A 19499-nucleotide genomic window follows, 5' to 3' on the forward strand; every position below is an offset into this window, starting at 1 on the left:
ACTAAAGGCAGTAAACTTGTCTGGGGCAGTACCAAGTACATGCCCCACAGTGTGGGAGCTTTAGGAACATTGTGTAACTTGCATGAAAAAGCTATATATATCAGTAAAATCTCGGAAACTGGGTCAGGATTTTGTGATTGACCAGTCACGTTGCCTTATTTAAGGTAGTGATAAGTGTGTCTGCAAAGCTTTTATTTATACTGATAATACATGATCCAGTAAAGTCAGCCTCTTGAAATGGCATCTATGCAGGGACCTTCTGATTATTCAGGGACCACTGACTTCACATGCCAGGTGTCCGGCGCAAGAATTTCTTAAACCACAGGTACGATGTAGCTGCGCACAGGCCATACCTTAGTTTGAAAGAAAATGAAGCTGTCAGGCTGTGAAGTACACCAAAAGCAGGGGCCAGGGATAGTGCAACTGACCAGGTAACGATGTACTGCATGTGTTCATTCCGCAAAGTGACTCTGGTCTGCCCTCCGATGGGTCCTCCGGGGACTGTGCTCTCTGCAGACAGTGGGTTGTCTAGCTGTCTTGGCACAGCCAGCTTCAAGTTGGTTCTTTACCCGTAACACCACTACCCCTCAAGTGCCTCCTTTCTTCAAGGTGTTTCTTGGTGGCTCACCCCCCACCCCCAACACACACCCTAGAACTGAGCCAAGAGAAGGTAGAACTGCTTGTTCAGGAGAGGGTTCTCAACATACGGAAGTCGGCATCAATGAAAACGGGGTCTGCGCCTGTGATCCTAGCCATGGCCTCCAGGTCCCGGTAATGCCAGTGGTTCCTTTCTGGATTATTCTCAGGAACAAAGGGCTTCCTGGTTTCTGTAAGCCTCACCATCCCAACTAGGTCAACTTCTCCCTCAACCTAAAAGGGAAGACGTGAGATTGGTCCTCACAGGACCCTGCAACAGGGAAATGATGACTTGGCAGACCCACACCCCTTACCTGTCCTTTCTGCCGAGTTTCCGGATTCACTTTCTTCTTGGGGACAAACCCTCTGTTTACAAGAATAGTGACTCTAGGGTAATAAAAAGACTTTAAGGCACAGAAAGGTTTTTGCATAGGATCATCACTTGGTCACACAGGCTCTACAGCACAGCTCTGGAAAGGATCTTGTGTGTCTTTGGAGGTTCTTTCTGTAGCACTGGGGCTCCAGTTGAGGACTGCAGCTAGGCCAGTGTGCCCTACCACAGTTGCACTCCAGGATCCCCTGTGCCTTTCTTGATGGACAGGTCTCCCACCAGCCTGATTGCCAGGTTCCTGGTGCACTGCTGGCTCTCTGCTGCTTACCTTCCTTGTGCTCCACCCCAGCAGTGTCGTCAGTGACCCACCTCTCCCCCTATAGTCCCCTCCTAACCAGAGTGGCCACAGGAGCAGCCCTGGCATGCTGGTCATGCAGCTTTTGGGTGCCACCCCAGACCAGGAACATGAAACTAAATAAGCCCCAGGTAACTTCAAGTGCACTTCTCCTGGAAGTTTTTCCCATTTGTTAAGTGTTGGACCAAACAGCCCCTGAGGAACCTTCCCTCAGCTCCCTCTGAGCATTTGGGGGATTTCAACCAAATCTCTGCCTGCCCCTCCTGTTGTGCTGTCCTCATGCCACACCAGCGTTGGCTGCTGCTCCATTCTCGGAGCCCACCTCGGCAACCTCTCCTTCCCCTTCAAAGCTTAACTTACAGAACTTACTCAGTAACAAAATGAATTGGCTAAGGTCATGTCAGGGATTTCAAACATAGCAGGGAATTGACACTCAGAGTATCTTGGATTTCACAGGGTTATATCTAGGGTGGAAGCTGGGAAGGGGATGGTGATGAAAACTGGTATGCTTGGACTGCACCCACCAGGCCAGTCAGCACCCCACATGGCCTACTCACCCCAGGTCAGTGCAGTGGAAGGGGGTGACTACATAGGCCCCACTCTCGGTTGAGGAGGAGATCCGACCAGCTTCCCGGGCCTCCCGGGCAGGATCCACCATGGTCCGGGGCATCATGTACAGCTCCCTGGAGTGGTCAAAGTGCCCCCTGACCTTCACCGGCCTATACTCCATATTTTTCAGTTCCATTGGGCTACAGGAAGAGGGGAGAAGAGCTATGGCCACCCAAGTTTTGACAGAAAAATAAATCCTCTGAAGTGGGTTGCAAACTACCAAGCCCATCAGGGCCAGACGACAGAAAGGTACAGGGCACAGTCAGTGGGGACTGCTAGGTCCATGCCCTCTGTGGGGTCTGGTCCTCAGCTCCAGCCAGCTCTTTGGTGCTATGTGGGAATGTGAATCTGTGCCACCAGAGTAAGAGTTTTCAAGAGAAGCTGAAAGTGTGAACTCCTGTAGGAATATTTTACATGCAGGTTCAATGCCATCTGCAAGTGAAATACAGCATACTGGATCTACCTCGATTTCAACTTTACTGAATGTATCCATCCCTCCAGGTTAGTGTTTTCAAATGATGGGTAAAGGGCAGTAGAATTATTTAGGTACGTTTCAAAATATCATCCTCATGTTGAGGCCTACATTATCTGCCTTCACTCACCAGCTAAGAATCATTGCTAAAGGGGGCTGTCAGCACTGTGGGGAATCCCTAAGGACCTAAAAAGATGAAATGCAGCACCAAAAGTAAGACTTTTCTATGTCTGGTGGCCTCAGACAGCTTCACAGGGATAGTCGTCTTGTCAACAGCAAGCACAGTAGGACAACTGATCTGTTTTTTCTTTCTTTTAGTTGTTGATAGACCTTTATATTATTTATTTATTTCCATGTGATACTCAGAATCGAACCCAGTGCCTCACACATGCCAGGCAAGTGCTCTACCACTGAGCCCCAGCCCAGCCCCAGGACACCTGATCTTGAGGGCTCCTGTCTGAGGTCTGGGAGTGACTGACGCTGACCTCAGTGAGATCACTGGATGGGCTGCCACACTCACTCTGCTGGCAGCGGGACAGGCTCAGCCGTAACTCTAGACTCTAATTCTGCAATCAGTTTCAGCTTCCATTTCCGACGCTGGACCTACAGAAAGAGAGCATAAGCCAAGCAGAAGGCAGCAGGGTCAAGGGCTCAGGGCCATCCTAACTGCATGCCAGTCTTTACCTGCCAAGTGCCCAGGCCAAAAGCAGTCGCAGGAATGAGAAGCAGAAACCACTGGAGAAAGGAGTCGTCTTCTGCTTTTGTGGCAGGTGCTTCTGCCACAGAACTGCCACACCTGCTGGGCCCCCAGGCCACCCCTGGAGGGAGTTTTACAACACTGGCATGGGGTCAGAAGCCCTAAAACAAACAGAACTGGAGCAGCCAATTCCTCAAGAAGACCCCCCAGTACCGCCAGGAGATGCAGCACAGGAGTGAACAAACTGCTATAAGGAGCCAAGTAGTGGCCCCTTGTCCAGTCCAACTCCTAACCCAGTGCCTGCACATTGCACACACTCAGAGGATGTCTGTTGGCAGAATAAACGTGGTCTAGGGCTCCATGCTGGTTCCGCCACCAACTGTGACCATGTAACCACCTCAGGTTTTACGATACTAAGGACTGAACCTGGGGCGCTGTACCGCTGAGCTACATCTCTAATCCTTTTATTTTTTATTTTGAGGCAGAGTTTCCCTAAGTCGCTGAGGCTGGCCTGGACTTTACGATCCTGGCCGGGCACAGGTGTGCGCCGCTGCACCCGGCTCACCTCGTACCTCTGTATTCAGCCACGTTTAAGACGTATCCTGTCGCACTAACTTGCACTGGTACACACTGATTCAAAACGCTTAGCCAGGCGCTACTGGCTTCGTGCCACACAGAGAAACGGCAGGAGCCGGACAGCTGTGCAACAGTGTCGTCCTAGCAGCTTTTCGCCTGCACTGCCTGTAAGTGTAAAGACGCAACGCGCACGGAAGGGACCGTCAGCCTTCAAGCGGGCGACCGCGGAGGCCCGAGGCGCTGTCCGGCCGCCCCCGCCCTGCCCGCCCGGCCCGCCCGGCCCGCCCGGCCGCGCTGCCTGGAGCACCGTCCAGCTCCCGGAAGCCCCGCAGGCCCGGTGCGGCCCACCGCGTCCCTGCTCACCCGGGCGCGGGGCGACCGCGACGCGCGTCCAGGCGGCGCGGGCCAGGGCCGGCGGGGACGGCGCGCACCGGACGGCGGCGCTCCGCGCCCACCCCCGACTCTCCGACCCCGCGGGGCCGGGCCCCACGCACACCGCGCGCAGCCCAAGCCGCCGCGCCGCCGCCGCCATCGCTCCGGCCGCCGCGAGCGCTTCCGGGTCGGGAGCGTCGGCTTCCCGGGCGCAGCGTCCGCTTCCGGGGCGTCGCCCGTTCTCGCCCACGTGGTGCCGCGGCGTCCGCAGCAGTTCCGGCCATGGGCGAGCCGTCCGCGGAGGTGCAGGCGTTCCTGCTTCAGCACCCGAGTCTGCGGCTGCTGCCCGGCGCCGACAGGGTCCGCGGGGAGGCAAGGACCGGGGAAGGAGGGAGGGACGGCGCGAGGGGAGCCCGCCTTGCTGACTCCTCCGCCCGCCCCAGGTGCGCTGCGCCCTAACGGGCCACGAGCTGCCCTGCCGCCTGCCGGAGCTGCAGGTCTACACCCGCGGCAAGAAGTACCAGCGGCTGGCAAGTGCCCCCGCGGCCTTCGACTACGCCGAGTTCGAGCCGCACGTCGTGCCCAGCAGCAAGCACCCGTAGGTGGCCGCCCAGAGCTCTCGAGCGCGGGCCCCGAGGGGTCTGACTCGGCAGCCCTGCTCTTGCCGCGGGGTGGGGGTTGCTAGATGCTGCTGCACTGTGTGACCGAGACAGTCGTCACGGGAGGGTCCCGCTCCAGGAGCACCCTGCCAGGCAGTCTCCGGCTGCACCCGCGCTGGAGCAGAGTGAGGTTGTTGTGCCTCCCTTTGGTGAGAGGAATAGGTCAGTCAGTGGGTCAGCGGCAATTCTAGTATGCGACCACAGTGGAACTGCGTTGGTTTCAGTCCATGCTGTGAACTGTCCCCGCAAACGAGTCTTCTTGCCCATAGGCACCAGTTGTTCTGCAAACTCACCCTGCGTCACATCAACAAGTCCCCTGCACACGTGCTGAGGCATACCCAAGGACGGAGGTACCAGAGAGCCCTGAAGAGATGTAAGTCACCAGGGGTCTGCATCACAGGTTCAGCCTTTGGTGCTGCCCGCCTCCCCTGCAACAGAGTGCACCTTCTGGGTGGAAGCAGTGTGTCAGTCACCCTTTGGTGATCCTTAGATGATGCACCTGCGTGGTCCTGGCACAGGAGAGGGACAGCCCCTGATCTCGCAGGCCCCCACCCCCCGGGTAGACTGATGCAAAGCCAGGAGGAGGCTGGAAAGAAATCAGATAATGTGGAGCAAACTGCTGAGGCCCAGGAGGCCCTCCTGCTGAAGCAGGAGCAGTACTGCAGGCAGTACTGTGACGGATGCAGGTGGGTCTCTGGAGCACAGCTGTGGAGCAGAGACAGGGAGGGGACTTCAGGGGGCTCTGCTACCCTTGTCCTGTCTGGGATGGAAAGGGAAGGTGAGGAAGAAGAGTCCACAGTTTTCTTGGAGCAGGCGCATTGTAGAAGCCAGGTTCAGAGAGGGTCGCCAGCCAGGTCCTGGACTTTGTCTAGTCAGCTGTGCCAGCTACTGGGACATGGGGTTCCTGTGAGTAAGTTGTTGAGGGGATGGATGATGGAGCTGAGTCAGGATCAGGATGCAATGTGGCCACTTCAAGGCAGTCATCTTGGAACCAGGACCTGGCCTGAGGTGATGAGGCCATGCCGCTGTGGCCACTGGAACTGGTGGCAGAGAAGAAGTAGATGAAGACTCTGGAGATGGCAGAAGCGAGCAGTGACATTGTAGCAGGGGACAGTGGGTCCTTGGTCCTCTCCATACACAAGGGGTCAGTAGTGGCAACCCCAGCACAGGGTTCATCCATAGGACCTCATCCCAGCACCTCAGCTCCAGGCCCAGGGCAGCAAGGGCCAGGTCCTTTAAGTCCTGCCAGGGTGGGGCCCGTGTGTTGCCAAGAGGGAGGACTTTAGTGCTGGTAACAGACCAGGTTGCTGCTGTGCTGTCCTCACTGGGGCTCGCCTGGGGCCTGCAGGGTAAGTGACCAAGGTCTGGTAGACCTGCACAATGCCGTAGTCTTTGGGCCACTTCCCCTCCACAGCTGGTTGGGCCTGAGCTGGGGCACACACAGTAGTCCTGTGCCCAGAGGACTGGGACTGGGGAGGGTACTTGGGTAAGCTGGCTTGTGTCCCAGATGAGGACTGTCAGAAGCAAGGTGTGGAATATGTTCCTGCCTGCCTGCTGCACAAGAAGAGGATGGTGGAAAGCCAGGTGGATGGGAACCAGCCACCGGGCCTGAGAGAAGCCTTCTGGGAGCCTTTGTCCAGTGATGAAGGTGGAGCACTGAGTGATGACAGCATGACAGACCTATATCCAAGTAAGTGGCACTGCTGTCCCTTACTCTGGCCTTGTAGCTCCATGGCTGCCTGGCCTGACCCCCCTACCCTAAGCAGACATCCCCCATGATCCTGGCTGCGGCGCCCACCCTCGTCCCCTGTGGAAGGGGGAGCTCCACCTGCAGTGGGCTCAGCCAAATGCCTGTTCATCCCAGCGGAGCTCTTCACCAGAAAGGACCCAGCAGGGCCCGAGGACCTGGGCGGTACTGATTCCTTTCTGACAGACCAAGAGGATGAGGAGCAGAAGCCCCAAGGAGCAAAGGGCAATGGGGATAAGAAAGAAGCTACAGTGGATTTCAAGTGTGTCTGTAAGCACAGAAAGGTGAGTGTTATTCTGGCTGCCAGTTTGCACCAGAAGCAGCTTCCTCCAGTTGTGTTTTTGGTTTGTTTGAAATCTCAAGCTAATGACATGTAAGTAAGGCGGGGGCCGGAGCCACTGGAGCCCTAGCGGTTTTGCCCGTGTGTTGTGGCACAGGAACCTGGGGGATGGGGCCTAGCTGCCACACACCCTCTCCTGTTATGGGAGAAGCCATGAGAGTGGACTGCGTGTGCTGCCCTTTCCGTGGTTCCGTGCAGTGCTGTAAGGCACGCAGGAAGGCTGGTGGCTCAGGCTGGCTGGGGTGTGGAGCCCTCCCTGTGGGATCAGAAAGCTTCCATAACCAAATGCTCTGCTGTACCACAGAAGCAGCTGCACTCACTGACCAAGAAGCTCAAGAACCATCACCACAAGCCCAAGAGCTTTGGCTCTGTCAAGCAGTTGGGTTAATAAAGCTGTGGGGAAAGCTTTCGGTGTCCTTGGAACTCTGGGCATCTCCAGCATCTTCTGTCCATTCATCCTGGTCTCCTGGCTTCGCCACCCCTAAAAGAGGGCTGAGGAACCTGCTCAGCACTTGGTGGGGTCCCACACCCAAGAGGCAGCAGGGACTCCAAGACTGCTCCCCAGCATGGCCTTTCAGTGGTCCTCAGCAAAGCCCAGACCACTGCAGCATCCTGAGGGCCCTGGCCAGCCCTGCTGCCACCGCCACAGGATCACACTGCATACCACAAATGCCATTGTTTATTTGATGTGTTTCCAAAATCAAAACGTTTTCAAACACAACTAAGATATAAAATACAGCATAAAAATCAGATTTATACCTATTCCCACATAAAGCAAAAGCATTTTCAGAGACTGTTTTGCTGAAATCCACGGGTAGATTGTGTCTTCCTCTTCTGGTCCAGCTCACTCAGGCAGCAGACTGGGCACCCAGGGTGGAGGCCACCCCTGCTGACCCTTGTACCCTTCCTGGGTCAGCCCTACACCACAAACCAGCCAATAGTGGCACCACAGGCACTGGTGTGGCCCAGGGTCACCTGATGGGGCCATCACACTGTATAATCAGGAGGGATGCGTGCCAAGGTAGCTGCAGCTAACGGGTCCTGCGTGTTGTAAGCAGGACACCATAAGCAGGAATAACCCCGTGGTCTGAAGCCACTGCTGGGATCTTCACACGCTGAGGGAGCAGGCCTCAGGCAGAGCCCCAGTGGCAGGTAGAACACAAGGTAGTGTGGAAAAGGTGTGCCATCATGCCCTTGTGGTAGGTAGGGCCAGGGGAGAGGAGGCAGGCTTGAAGTGCAGGCTTGGCTAGCCTGCAGCAGCCCCAGGGCACACCTCAGCCCCACGTGCCTAGGAAGGGCTCCAGGAGCTATACCCAGCATGGGATAAGTGGCCATCTTCCCTCCCATCAGACGCCTCAGTCCACCCTAGGATCTATCTGGTGGGAGGGGGTGTTTTCCAACTACCCTTCTGGCACTACCATGCAGATGAGCAGGGCACCACAGCAGCATACCCCCACCCCACCAAAAAGAGGAACACGGTATAAGGCAATGTTAGAAAACTTTAAATACAGGATCAAGATCAAATTGGTAAGGCATCACAATTGTAGAAAGTAATCTTGGCTGCATTGGCATAGCAAATGGACAAACTGAGCAAGCGAAACCTTGGGAACAGGTGACTCGGGGCCACCCACAGGGCAGGTACAGTCTGGAACCATGCTGCCACGCTGGGAACAGCGCAGCCTAGGGCAGCCGGGCCTTGCTCTGTGAAGGGCAAGTTGAGGTAACTGGGTTGAGCCTGTGGGTCTCCAATCTGGGAGCTCCTGTCACTGCTGGGTCCCCTGCTACTGCTCCTCCCCAAGCCATTCGGTGGAGAGGCTGGCCACCCTGTGTGCAGCTTCCCAAGGCTGTCTACCCCTCAGTCCCTGCCTTGAGCCAGGAAAGCTCTGGGAGGGTGTCTATCCCAGTGAATGGTGCCCATCTGAGCTGATGGTGTTAATGACTTCTAGCTCCAGCAGCAGCCCTGGTCTCCCCGCCAGTACCGCAGCATGTGGGGCTGGGGTGCCTCTAAATAGCCTGACTCTAAGGTATTACAATGCAGGGGCAGAAACAACGTCCAAGCCACTGATGCCGTTTCAACCAGGGAGCTTTGCATGTGAAGTCTGGCTGCATCATCCAAAACCATTTAGTAGTTTGAGCTAAGAATGTAAACTTAAAAAACAACAGGGGGGCTGCTCTGAATGATACAGGTGTCTGCTCACGGTACAGTGTGAAGTCCCTCACCCCTAAAAGGACTCAAAAACAGGACTGAGGCCATAAGCCACTGAGCTGATTACACCAGGGGATGGCCAGGGGACTGGCCACACAGATCAGCACTCAATGGTCAGATATCAGCCTGTGGTTCCAGAGCAGGTTTTGCCCCCAATTTTCAGGTGTCTGCAAGTAAAGTTCTCAAACATGGGTGCCTTTACCAAGGGAGGGGAGGGAAGAGGACATGGAAATGCTGGCAGTTTGTTGACTCCACCCTGAACCAGTCCACAAGGGCACAGGTCTTGGCCAGATAGGGTAGGGATCTGCTCATTACCACTCTTTCTTCTTTTCATCCATGGAGACACCCCCAGGGCCCAGGGCCACCACCAGGAGCAAGCCTCCAATCACCGACATGGTCTGGAAGAAGTCGTACTTCAGGAAGTCATGCATGGGCTTATAGACTGGAATGGTCCAGAAGGCGTTGAAATACACGTTGATAGCAAACAGCCAAACGACAAGAGTCAAAGCCGCCAGTTTGGTTTTAAAGCCAATGGCCACTAAGATCATCAGAGCTGTGCCCACGATGTTCTGGATGATCTGCACAGGATAAGAGGGATGACGTTCAAAGTCAAATGCCAGGAACAGCTGTTCTGTGCACTACAAACAAACCAAGCTGCCCATGTCATCCAAGTACCTGTGCCAGGTGGATACAGCTACTAAGACAGCAGGAAGTTAGAAATCACCACCAGGGAGAGTAGATAAAGGCTCGGGGATTTAAAGAAAGCCTCTGGATGATAGCAGGCTGATGTACCATGAACTCCAGTGCTAGCCAGGTGGATCTTTATCCCCAGGGTACCCCAGCTCACCAGGCTGGGAACTCCATCAGGCTGGGAACTCCATCCCCACAGTGCCAGCGCCTTTCCTGGTTCTTGTACCTCCCAGTCAGCTGTGCCCCAACACTACATGCAAAACATACTTGGCAAAGGTGTGAACTATGAGAAAGAGAACTCAGAGGAGTCTGCAGAGAAAGCACTGGGCCTCTCCAGCAAGGTCAGGAGACCTGGACTGGATCTTGCCAGGGGGCAGTTCCCTGGCACATAGGAGATAGATGGGTTCATTTATCAGAATAGGACCAAAAGATCATCTGCTTGTCTTCCCATGCTGCACTCAGATAACCCGAGCAGGCCTTCTAAGCAGGCTGGATACTCACAGAAAAGAAGCTGGCATCAAAGTGAAGGAGGGTCATGAACATCAAGACCAGCAAAACCCTGCCTCCGAGTTGCATGTACTGTTTGGGAGAGCTCTCACGCATGGTGGGGACGCCTGCAAACATGCTCTTCCCTTCCGAACGGGACTCTGCTAAGAGCAGCAACAAGCCTCCTCCAAGGGCCAGGTTCCTGAGGAACAGAAATGTTGGCTGGAAGCTGACACTCATCACCATCTGGTCTGTCCCCAAACCAGAGCAAGGGAGAACTTGGTGTGAGCATAGCAAAGCTTTCCTTCCTGTCCTCCAGGCAGAGAGACTGAGCAGCAGGGCCAGGCAGGCCTGAATGCATGGGACTGGCCTCTAGAGCAGAAGTGACATCAAGGATCCCTGGACATGCTGGGCCTGGGAACCCTGGTCTCCATCCTGCAAGGTGTCCTTCATACCTCCAGTCCCCAGGCCTGTGCCTATGGTTGATAAGCCAGAGGACCTGGTTCTCTCTGCCATGCTTGTGGAGGCTCTCAACAGCCCCCACAAGATCTGCTTCTTGGAGCACAGTGCAGACCCAGACGAGCTCACCCCCACCCACAGCACGCAGGTGGGAGAAATGAACAGAGAACACCCAGCTTAGAGCCCAGCATGCACCTACCTCATCAAGAACTTCAAGTCCCACAAAATGCTGTAGGCGATCGTCTGTGGGGGACAGACAGAAATGCAATCTATAGATTCAGTAACAGCACCAGGCGATTTATGCAGCAGAGTGAGATTACAAAAAGACAGGAGACTGCGTTAGGACACCAAAGGCACAGTCAACTTCAACAGTTGGGTTTGGTGTTTCTTAAAAACCGTGGTATGGGGGCTGGGGAGATAGCTCAGTTGGCAGAGTGCTTGCCTTGCAAGCACAAGGCCCTGGGTTCGATCCCCAGCACCACACACACACACAAAAAAAAACAACCGTGGTATGGCCCTTGAGCCTGTTCAATCTCAGGGCTGTGCCCATGACTTCCTGAAACCACTGGCCTAGACTGAAACACCCCACTTGATGCACTGCATCCTGGACACCAGGTTCTGCTTAGGAGTCATCAGAACCAGTCAGCATCTGGCTGCAGGCAACTGTGTACACTATCCCCATCACACCACCCTCAGAAAAGTGGCAAAAGATGGCCCCGTGCCCAGAGCTGACACCTGATCTAGGGACCAGCCTCTGCAGCATGCTTAGACCAGGTGCTCCTAAGCCTGTCCTTAGGAGGAAATGCCAGCCACTTCTAGAAGAGAAAAGCAGGTCTGGGCAGCCAGACATAAGGGCTAAGGGGAGGGATGCTGCACCCGACATGCAGTTCCACCAGTGTAAAGAAGTGAGACCCTGCCATGTACCTGCAGCACTGATTCCCAAGTGAGACCCCACCACATGCTTCATGTACCTGCAGTGCTATGATTCCGAAGAGCCCAAAGCAGGCATACTGCACGAAGTTCCTGCTCAACACCAGGACACAGCCAGCTGGAAAGACAAGTCAGATTTAGGGGGACCACAAGTGGGTCCTGGTGAGGAGACACTGTCATGGTACACCGCACCTACCAGACTTTGGTCCAACTGCAGCTGAATTACCTCCCTAAGCCAAAAGCAACTAACTCCTGGGAGAGTTAATGATGACAGGCAGGCCCACACACAAGCTACCTGGACTCATGGACAGCACTCATCTGGAATATGGATCCCCTGCTGTACCAGAGAACATTTTCCAGTGTGAAAGGCCCATTAAAGACACATCTTTCTTTTTCCCACCAGTACTGGGATTGAATCTGAGGTGCTACACATGCTAGGCAAGCACTCTACCACTGAGTTATACTCCCAGACCTTTCTCCTTTATTTTGAGCAGGGCCTTGGTATGCTGCCCAGGCTGGCCTGGAACTTGCAATCCTCCTGCCTCAGCCTCCTGAGTAGCTGAGAGCATAGGCATGGCCACCACCCTGCAGAGACAGGTCTTTGACTTCTCTACTGTGGAGAGCTTCAAATGGGCCAAAAAGCCATTTGATGAGCCCATAACGTGCCAAGGAGGGAGGGCTGCCACCAAGAAGACAGTCCATCAGGAGTGCGAGGAAGACCTACAGCCCCAGCCTCAGCCACCTAGTCTCTAGTGCCTCCTGCCTCAGGCATTTAAAAACAAATGGGGACTGAGTCCAATGCTTTTAGCAAGCCACAAAGGGGTGGGTCCAAGACTGGGTACAGAGCACCCACCCCAACACTCACAGAACCAAACCCAGGCTGGTAGGCTCGTGCTGGAGCCCCTGGGTTCACAGTCTCCCAAGAGCCATGACAAGTTTTGGGTGTGGTATCAGTGAGGGAACAGGCTCCAGAGCCACTCACTCAACTGTCCGAGCAAGTTGAGGAACACGAAGGACGAGGCCAGCAGTAGCCACAGCTCCAGGTGGTGTCGATGTAGTCACGCTGCTCGCTCCACTGGAACCACATGCGGATGCCGTCCTCCAAGAAGGTGCTAATCAGGCAGAGGCGGGCCACGTGGGGGAGGTACTGCTTGGTGACTCGCAGAAACTGTGGGCACAGAGGCCTGCAGGTGAGGTGGCTGTAGCTAACCTGGAGCACCAGGCCAGAGCCAGGCACTTCCTGAGGCAGGGCTCATGAGTAAAAGGGCAGGGACAGCAGCCAACATGGCGCGAGGCACAGCTCTGAGCCCTGGCACCTCTCAGGGCACCCTGGGGGACTCAACCTGTGCTCCAGGCACTGCTTGCAAGTCTGCACACATATGACCACAAGCATCAACCCCAGAAAGAAAAGGCTCCATGCCAGGCAAGTGGACACGGACCCCATCAGACAAGGTCCCCAGCACCCTTCACTATGACTCTCCCTGTCACCTCCACAGCCACATCCAGGTGGCAGCTCTCATCAACAGAGGGATGGCCATGAGATGCATCGCTTCCTTGCTCAGTCAAGGGCGTTAAAAAGGGAGTCACAGAACATCTGGAAAGGCCCTGAGGGCTTCCTGCACCCTCAGGCTGTCCAGGGCACTACATGATGAGCAGCACAGGATCCCTGACCTTCACCCACTAGATGCCATTAGCAGCACCCCTAACTGGGGCACTAAAATGCCCCCTTCACTGCCTGCCACACATCCAGCCCCTCATATTACAGATGAGCACACTGAAGCCCAGAGGGGACAAGGGGTTTCCTAGGGCTGTATGGACTCAGTGCGATGCTGGGACTCGTGATACTCAGCCAAGTGCTGAGGCCTGGGCTTGCCAGCCTTCCTTTTGATGCTCGGGGTCCCTCTAGACAGGACAAGGGTCCACCGAGGAGATGGCCAGGGTCCCAGATCTGGAGGCCACATGGTCAACCAGACCATAAGCTCCAATGTCTACAGCTAGAGCAGCAAGAGGAAGGCCATGCCTGGGTGGTACTGTGTGGTCACAGGGGAAGGCTGGCCTTCCTCACCCAGCAAGCTCCTTCTAGAGCTCAGGACCAGGGGCATAGTGCAAAACTGTGAGCAGGACGAACTGTGGCTGGTGGGGGACGCACTGAGAGATTTTTTTAAAGCCTGTGTAACCCAAAGCAAACTCAACCCAGCCTAACAAATGAGATCGACAACTGCATGGACAAAAATGAATACAAGTGTGTAAGATTGCTGGCAAATATCAGAGGAAACATGCTTCCTTCTGTCCTTTGTGAGCAAAGCCACTTGTGATGGCTGGAGCCAGAGGCCAGTATGTCCCGTGCAAGCTGGGTGAAAATGTCATGCAGCTGTACGCCACGCACTTTTCTCTTACTGCCCTTCAAAGCTAAGCCATAGGTGACAAGAAATCCAATGATAACACAGCAGGCCCTCGGGAGAAAGATCAGGGGACTCACCCACAGGAGTGACGTGTCCTTAAGAGTCTAAAGGGCAGAGTCTGACCCCTCCAGGGGCAGCTGAGGGAGTGCTGGCTGCACCGGCCCTCTTAGGGCTGACTATGCCTATTGCTAGAATAATGAAGATGCACGTAAGAGTGTTCCTGAATTCTCTGCATTTTAAAAAATATTTCTTTTTAGTTGTAGATGGACACAATGCCTTTATTTATTTTTATGTGGTACTGAGGATCGAACCTCCTGCCTCACACGTGCTAGGTAAGCGCTCCACCACTGAGCCACAACCCCAGCCCAATTCTTGGCATTTTTGAAGTTGCTTCAAAGCCTAAGATGCCGCTAAAGCTGCCATCTAAACTGTGGAGCACTGGTGCTTGGATCAACCTTCAGCCCAGGAGGGGATGCCCTTGATTGGGGCAGGGATACAGGGGATGGTTGGCACAGGTGGCGGTTCCCTCCAGATAAACTGAGCCTGAGCCCCTGATGTGGATCTGAGCTGGCTTGCTCAGCCCTTAACCCCCGTGAAGAGAGAGCAGAAATCTCAGTGATGGACAGATATCCAGAGACAGCAGCCCAGTAGCTTTAGGAGATGCAGCCCCAGTAGACCCCATGCTCTAATCCTGTCCTGACAGATGACCAGGCATGCTCAATGACCATGGGCAGGCTTAATTACTTCCTGGGGTGTTGGGGGGGCGGTCTCTGCTCCCCTTGTACAAAGTGTGGCTGCTAAGATTCTTCCAACTTAGACTAAAAATCTATATGGAAGAAGGAAGAAGGACTTATTTAAAAAACAGCCAGGCTTGGAGTCCCAGCTACTGGGGAGGCTGAGGCAAGAGGATCATTTGAACCTGAGTTTTGAGATCAGCCTGAAGAACACAGCAAGACCCTATCTCAAAAATAAATAAAAAGGAAAATGAGGTCCCAAATATGCCTAGCAGAATAACAACATACTATGTCCCACCAGGAGTGCCGGATAGCAGATGCCATGAACATCCTCCCGACTTCTGCCTCATGGCCCTAATGCTCACGAAACACCCAGCAAGTGTGACTGCCCACACTCTGTGGAAGAGGTAGAGTACATCACTGTAGCTCCCAATTAAGCACTGCTGAGGAGTGACTGCATCATGACCCTGCTGAAAGGCCCCGGCAATGACAGGGGTCTTCAGCTTGTCTATACCTTGGGAAAAGCAACTGCCAGGAAGAAGCACTTGAAGAGGCTGGGCAGATTCCAGTGGGATCCAGGGGGTGTGGATACCCCAGGCCTGGGAGGCAGACCATGGAGGTGTCTGGACTTGCTTCCAAATGAGTGGTCAGCCATCCCTGGCATGATTACCTGGGCCTACACCCTCCAGAGATGAGCAGACCTGCCTGCCCGAGGCTGCGGTCAGACACTCCCTGGGCTAGAGAATCCTATGGAGCTGCTCATTTGCCACCAGCACAGTGCCTGAGACTGAGGCCGTGCTTAAAACCTCCTGATGTGTCTGCTGATCTTAATTGGAGTGTCTGGATCAAGAGGATTAAAGAGCAGAAGAGTGAAGATGGTGAGGGGGTGAGGGGAGGCTGTGCCTCCCTGCGGGGCTTTGCTTTGGGGAGAAAGTGAGCTGTGCCTGGCTGCTGGCAGGCTCAAGGCAGGCTGGTCTGACTTTTGTGGCCAGGCAGGTGGGTGCATCTGAGTACAGAAGAAAGGCCAGGTTTAATGCTGGGGCAGACCCTATCTTACACATCTGTGGACCCCAACCATTCAGACTGACCCATGGGCCCTCTCCTGCTGCTCTAGAAAGCATCCAGAGTCCACCACAACCTCAGCACAGCAGAGAGTAGCTCTGACTCAGGCAGGACTGCATGGCAGGACAAGAGCTGCCGTGTTACCACCAGCATCCCACCCACCTGTCATGGCCCCATCTGATGAGAGCACTGCTAGCCCACAAAGCCCACGGCTGGAGCCTCAGCACAGAACTGGGCAGGAGAGCCAACAGGGGACACTAAGCAGGACAGCTTGCAGGAAGAGCCAAGGATGGTCAGCCACCATGATGGCAGGCTTCCCGTGACAGCCTCTCAGTCAAGCAGTCGGGGCTGTCAGGCAGCAGCCGCATGTGAGTGACTTAAGCAATTAGCTTAGTTGGGCAGTGACACAGTGCTCCCCAAGCAGTAGACTGAGGCAGGAGGATGGCAAGTTTGATGGCAGCCTCAGCAACTCAGCAAACCCATTTCAAATAAATGACTGTCCCTGCATCAGGCCAGGTCTGGCAGCAAGCAGGTCTGCCCAGGACGTGTCCCTGAGTCGCTCTGAAGCGTCCCACTGTAACTCAAGGTGCAGGACTTAGTGCCAAAGGCCCACCTGCTTGCTTCATTCAAAATCTGTGCTTAACCTGTGTAGTAAAAAGTACCTGTCTTCCCTGACTCTGCCCCTCTCCAGAGGGGGGAACTGTTTTAACCTCCTGTTACAACCAGCTAGCAGGAAAGTCAGTTTCCCAGTTATGGTATAGAGGGTGTGACAGAGCACAAGGACAATGCTTGGAGAGCCACCACTACCATCAGGACCTACCCACACCACACTGCCACAGTCATGACATTATTGCAGGCCAACTAATGCTACATGTGGGGTCCAGGGACCCATCATTCAACAAAGGCCCAGGCCATCTCCTAGCCCCCAGGACTGGCTCTGTCACCCATAAGGGGCACCAAAGGCTACACTGGAGTGTAGGCACCCCTGTAGCTCTCCTGTCACCCTGGTAACAGCCATCAGGCAGAATCCGTGCTCAGAAGCAACACTGTCACCTGTCCAGGCAGTAAGGAGTGGCCTCAGTGCATGGACATTACTTCAGGTTGCTGAGTTCATGAATTTCTGGTCCCTTCCCACCTGGGCTCCAGTGGCTTTCGATCGCCCAGCTCCCTTGCAGAGTCCGTCTCAGCACTTTCTCCAGAGCCTGGCTTCCTGGGAGCAAGGGGACACTGTCCCAGCTGCCAAGGGCAAGGAGCCTGATGATGCAGCTTGCAGGAGCTTGCCAGCACAGGCCAAGCAGCACATTTCCCCCAGACAGGCCTCCACAGACCAAAAGAAAAGAGGCAGTTCCACCAAGCCAGAAGGTCGCTGGCCCTGGAGTAAAAGCACAACAGGGCAGACCCAGGAAAACTCCCTGTGAGGATGGAGGCCAGTTAAAGGCTTGGCATTGCTATCATTGGCAAGGCCTGTCTCAGCAGCCCCAGACTTCCTGGGCAAATCCCATCTCTTAAGTTTTGCTTTTGTTTTCTGAAGACGAGGTTAGAACAGAAGGGCACCTATCACACCTAACAGTGACCTCAGTGAGACTTCTGCGCCATCTACAATTAGATCCTTCTCACTTAGAAGCCTGGACTCCTTCCTCATGGTCGGCTTTGTTTTAACCATTACAAATGAATACTCAAAAAATAGCTCTCTTCCCCTCAGGCAGGTCAAATTTTGGCCAGAGGAAGCCATCTTTGTGGCTTTGTACCCTATTCCTTGCCTGCAGCACAGAGGGTCCTGACCCTGGTTCAGGACAGGAGAGTCCCACACCTCCCCAGTGGCCACACAGGAGCACTGAAGCTCCTTCAACATCTCCCACCACCACCCAGAAGACTCCAGTGCCAATGGCTGACTGTGGGAGGCTTTCTGCACTTGGGATTCTTTTTTTAAGCAGCAGGTCTTTTTATTGGCTATGCCTTCCCCCAATGTGTGCCAGAAGATAACTCCAGGGCCTGTAAGCACACTGCCTAGGGGTTGGAAACCTGGGTTTTATTCCTGGCTGTGGCTACTACAAGTCCTGGAGCCTGAGTGGGCCTGGCCTTCCCCTCTGCAACTTGGAGGAGATGGACCCTGTGTCTCCTGCCAGGGCCTTTCCAGTCCCAAGATTCAGCTTCTTTAACTTAAAGAAAAATAAAATGGAGGAATAAGAGAAAGAATTACAAAAGAAATTTAAGCTCTTTTTTTTTAGTAGCAAATTTATCATTTGGTAGTTGGCAGCAGCTCGGCTGGAGACATTTTATCTGGGTTTGGTTATGAAATTCACTTGCAAAACCCAGGGTTTTCCAGCCTGAAGAGCGAGTGTACGGAGCTGTCCTACCTCCCGAGCTACAGGAGCCATCTTCTTAAAGAGTTGTTACTTAGTGAAGCAAAACTGGGTCACTAAAAAGCATGTCAATGAAAAGTGACAAGAGGAAATGCCTACTTCATTCTTGACAAGTTTGTTACGAATTGTTTTTAACGGGTACCATTTTTAAATTGGTCATTAGGCACAAAATCATGACCTTAGGAAAAGAGATTTCAAGCTGATACACTCGCCCCCACCCAGCTGGTTTTCAAAACCGGCTCCCAGGAGAGCAGCACCACCGCACCGACGGCGAGGGCCGGGGAAGGGGCCGCGCTGGGCCGGCGGGCTCGCTCGCCGGCGCCGGGCACCCGCAGCCGCCCCGGCAGGCGCCACCCTCGCCCGACCCGCAGCCCGGCTCCGAGCCCGCTCGGCCGGCTGCCCGCGCCGCGGGCTGCGCCTAACGGGCCGCTCCTCCGGGACCGGCGCCCGCGCGCGCAGGCCGCGGGCCTCAGAGCCGCCGCGCTCGCCGCCGGCCCGCCCGCCCGCGGCCGGGGCAGAGTCCGCGGCAGGGAGAGCGCGGGCAGCGGCCCGAGGGCAACGCGCCGCTTTCCCGGGTCCCCCGCCGAGGGGCCGTGCGGGCCGCCGCCCGCGCCCCCTTGGGTTGGGCCCGGGGCGGCGGGGAGGCCGGGCCACGCCGGCGGGTAGGGCGGCGGCGGGGCGGCGGGCCGCACCTGGTCGGCGAAGTCCTCGGCCGTGCCCATCAGGTCGTTCTGGCCCATGGCGGCAGGAGGCTCGGCTGGCTGCTGCTCGGCGCTCGCGCTCGGCCCGCTGCGGCCTCCACAGGAAGTGCCCGGCGGCCGGCCTCGCTCCGCGGCGCGGCTCCAGCGGCTGCCACGTAGGCCAAGCCTTAAAGGGGCCGCGTGCGCGCCGCCGCCACGCCTCCGCGTCCCGCCCGCCCGCCTCTGGCCGCGCAACCACGCTCCGCCCCGCCCGCCGCGCGCCCTGGAGCTCCGCCCTGCCCTCCGCGCGCCCTCGCGCTCCGCCCCACCCTCCGTGCTCCCTCACGCTCTGGCTCCGCCCTTCTCACGCCATGCCCCGCCTGGCGCTCTAGAGACCACACCCGCCGCGCGCCGCCCTCCCATCCTTCACAATCGAGGCCCCGCCCACCATGGCCTGCCGCCCCGCCCCACACTTCGAGGTCCCGCCCTCCGCTTGCGGTTCTACATCTTGGAGACTCCGCTCATCACTCGCAGTCAGCCTCTCATCACTCTCCGGGTCCCGCCCTCCCACATCTCCCCGCCCACCGCGCTTGAGGTCCCGCCCGCCGTGCGCGAAGCATTTTAGTGCACCGCCCACTGCTCTTCACGCTCCAGGCCCGCCCCCTCGCTCAGACCTCTCCCGCCTACCTCTGC

General features: G+C 55.8%; 3 protein-coding genes across 5 annotated transcripts; 1 reads left to right on the plus strand and 2 right to left on the minus strand.

Annotated features, from left to right (window-relative positions):
• Positions 1 to 171: 171 nt before the first annotated feature.
• Positions 172 to 4233, minus strand: LOC124964425 (surfeit locus protein 1). 2 transcript variants are annotated; one of them, XM_047524714.1, is made up of 8 exons: positions 4040 to 4233; positions 3088 to 3221; positions 2924 to 3006; positions 1880 to 2071; positions 951 to 1023; positions 708 to 870; positions 429 to 510; positions 172 to 353 (listed from the first exon to the last, which is right to left on the minus strand). In XM_047524714.1, the coding sequence occupies exons 1-8, from the start codon at positions 4206 to 4208 to the stop codon at positions 284 to 286; spliced, it is 966 nt and encodes a 321-aa protein (XP_047380670.1). In that variant the 5' UTR covers positions 4209 to 4233; the 3' UTR covers positions 172 to 283. The 2 variants fall into 2 exon arrangements, with proteins under 2 accessions (XP_047380670.1, XP_047380671.1); XM_047524715.1 differs by having other exon boundaries at positions 429 to 532.
• Positions 4234 to 4266: 33 nt separating this feature from the next.
• On the plus strand, positions 4267 to 7217 carry Surf2 (surfeit 2). Of its 2 annotated transcripts, none has more exons than XM_047524718.1 (6): positions 4267 to 4408; positions 4492 to 4646; positions 4977 to 5080; positions 6215 to 6397; positions 6572 to 6738; positions 7099 to 7217. In XM_047524718.1, the coding sequence occupies exons 1-6, from the start codon at positions 4331 to 4333 to the stop codon at positions 7180 to 7182; spliced, it is 771 nt and encodes a 256-aa protein (XP_047380674.1). In that variant the 5' UTR covers positions 4267 to 4330; the 3' UTR covers positions 7183 to 7217. The 2 variants fall into 2 exon arrangements, with proteins under 2 accessions (XP_047380674.1, XP_047380675.1); XM_047524719.1 differs by having other exon boundaries at positions 6641 to 6738.
• A 238-nt stretch (positions 7218 to 7455) lies between these two features.
• Surf4 (surfeit 4) lies at positions 7456 to 19002 on the minus strand. The gene is given in 7 exon segments (XM_047524716.1): positions 7456 to 9578; positions 10192 to 10378; positions 10835 to 10878; positions 11607 to 11683; positions 12548 to 12592; positions 12595 to 12733; positions 18819 to 19002. Coding segments are annotated over 7 exon segments (807 nt in total). The 5' UTR covers positions 18867 to 19002; the 3' UTR covers positions 7456 to 9311.
• Positions 19003 to 19499: the final 497 nt, after the last annotated feature.

Source organism: Sciurus carolinensis, chromosome 14 (assembly GCF_902686445.1).
Source record: "Sciurus carolinensis chromosome 14, mSciCar1.2, whole genome shotgun sequence".
NCBI classification, from domain to species: domain Eukaryota; kingdom Metazoa; phylum Chordata; class Mammalia; order Rodentia; family Sciuridae; genus Sciurus; species Sciurus carolinensis.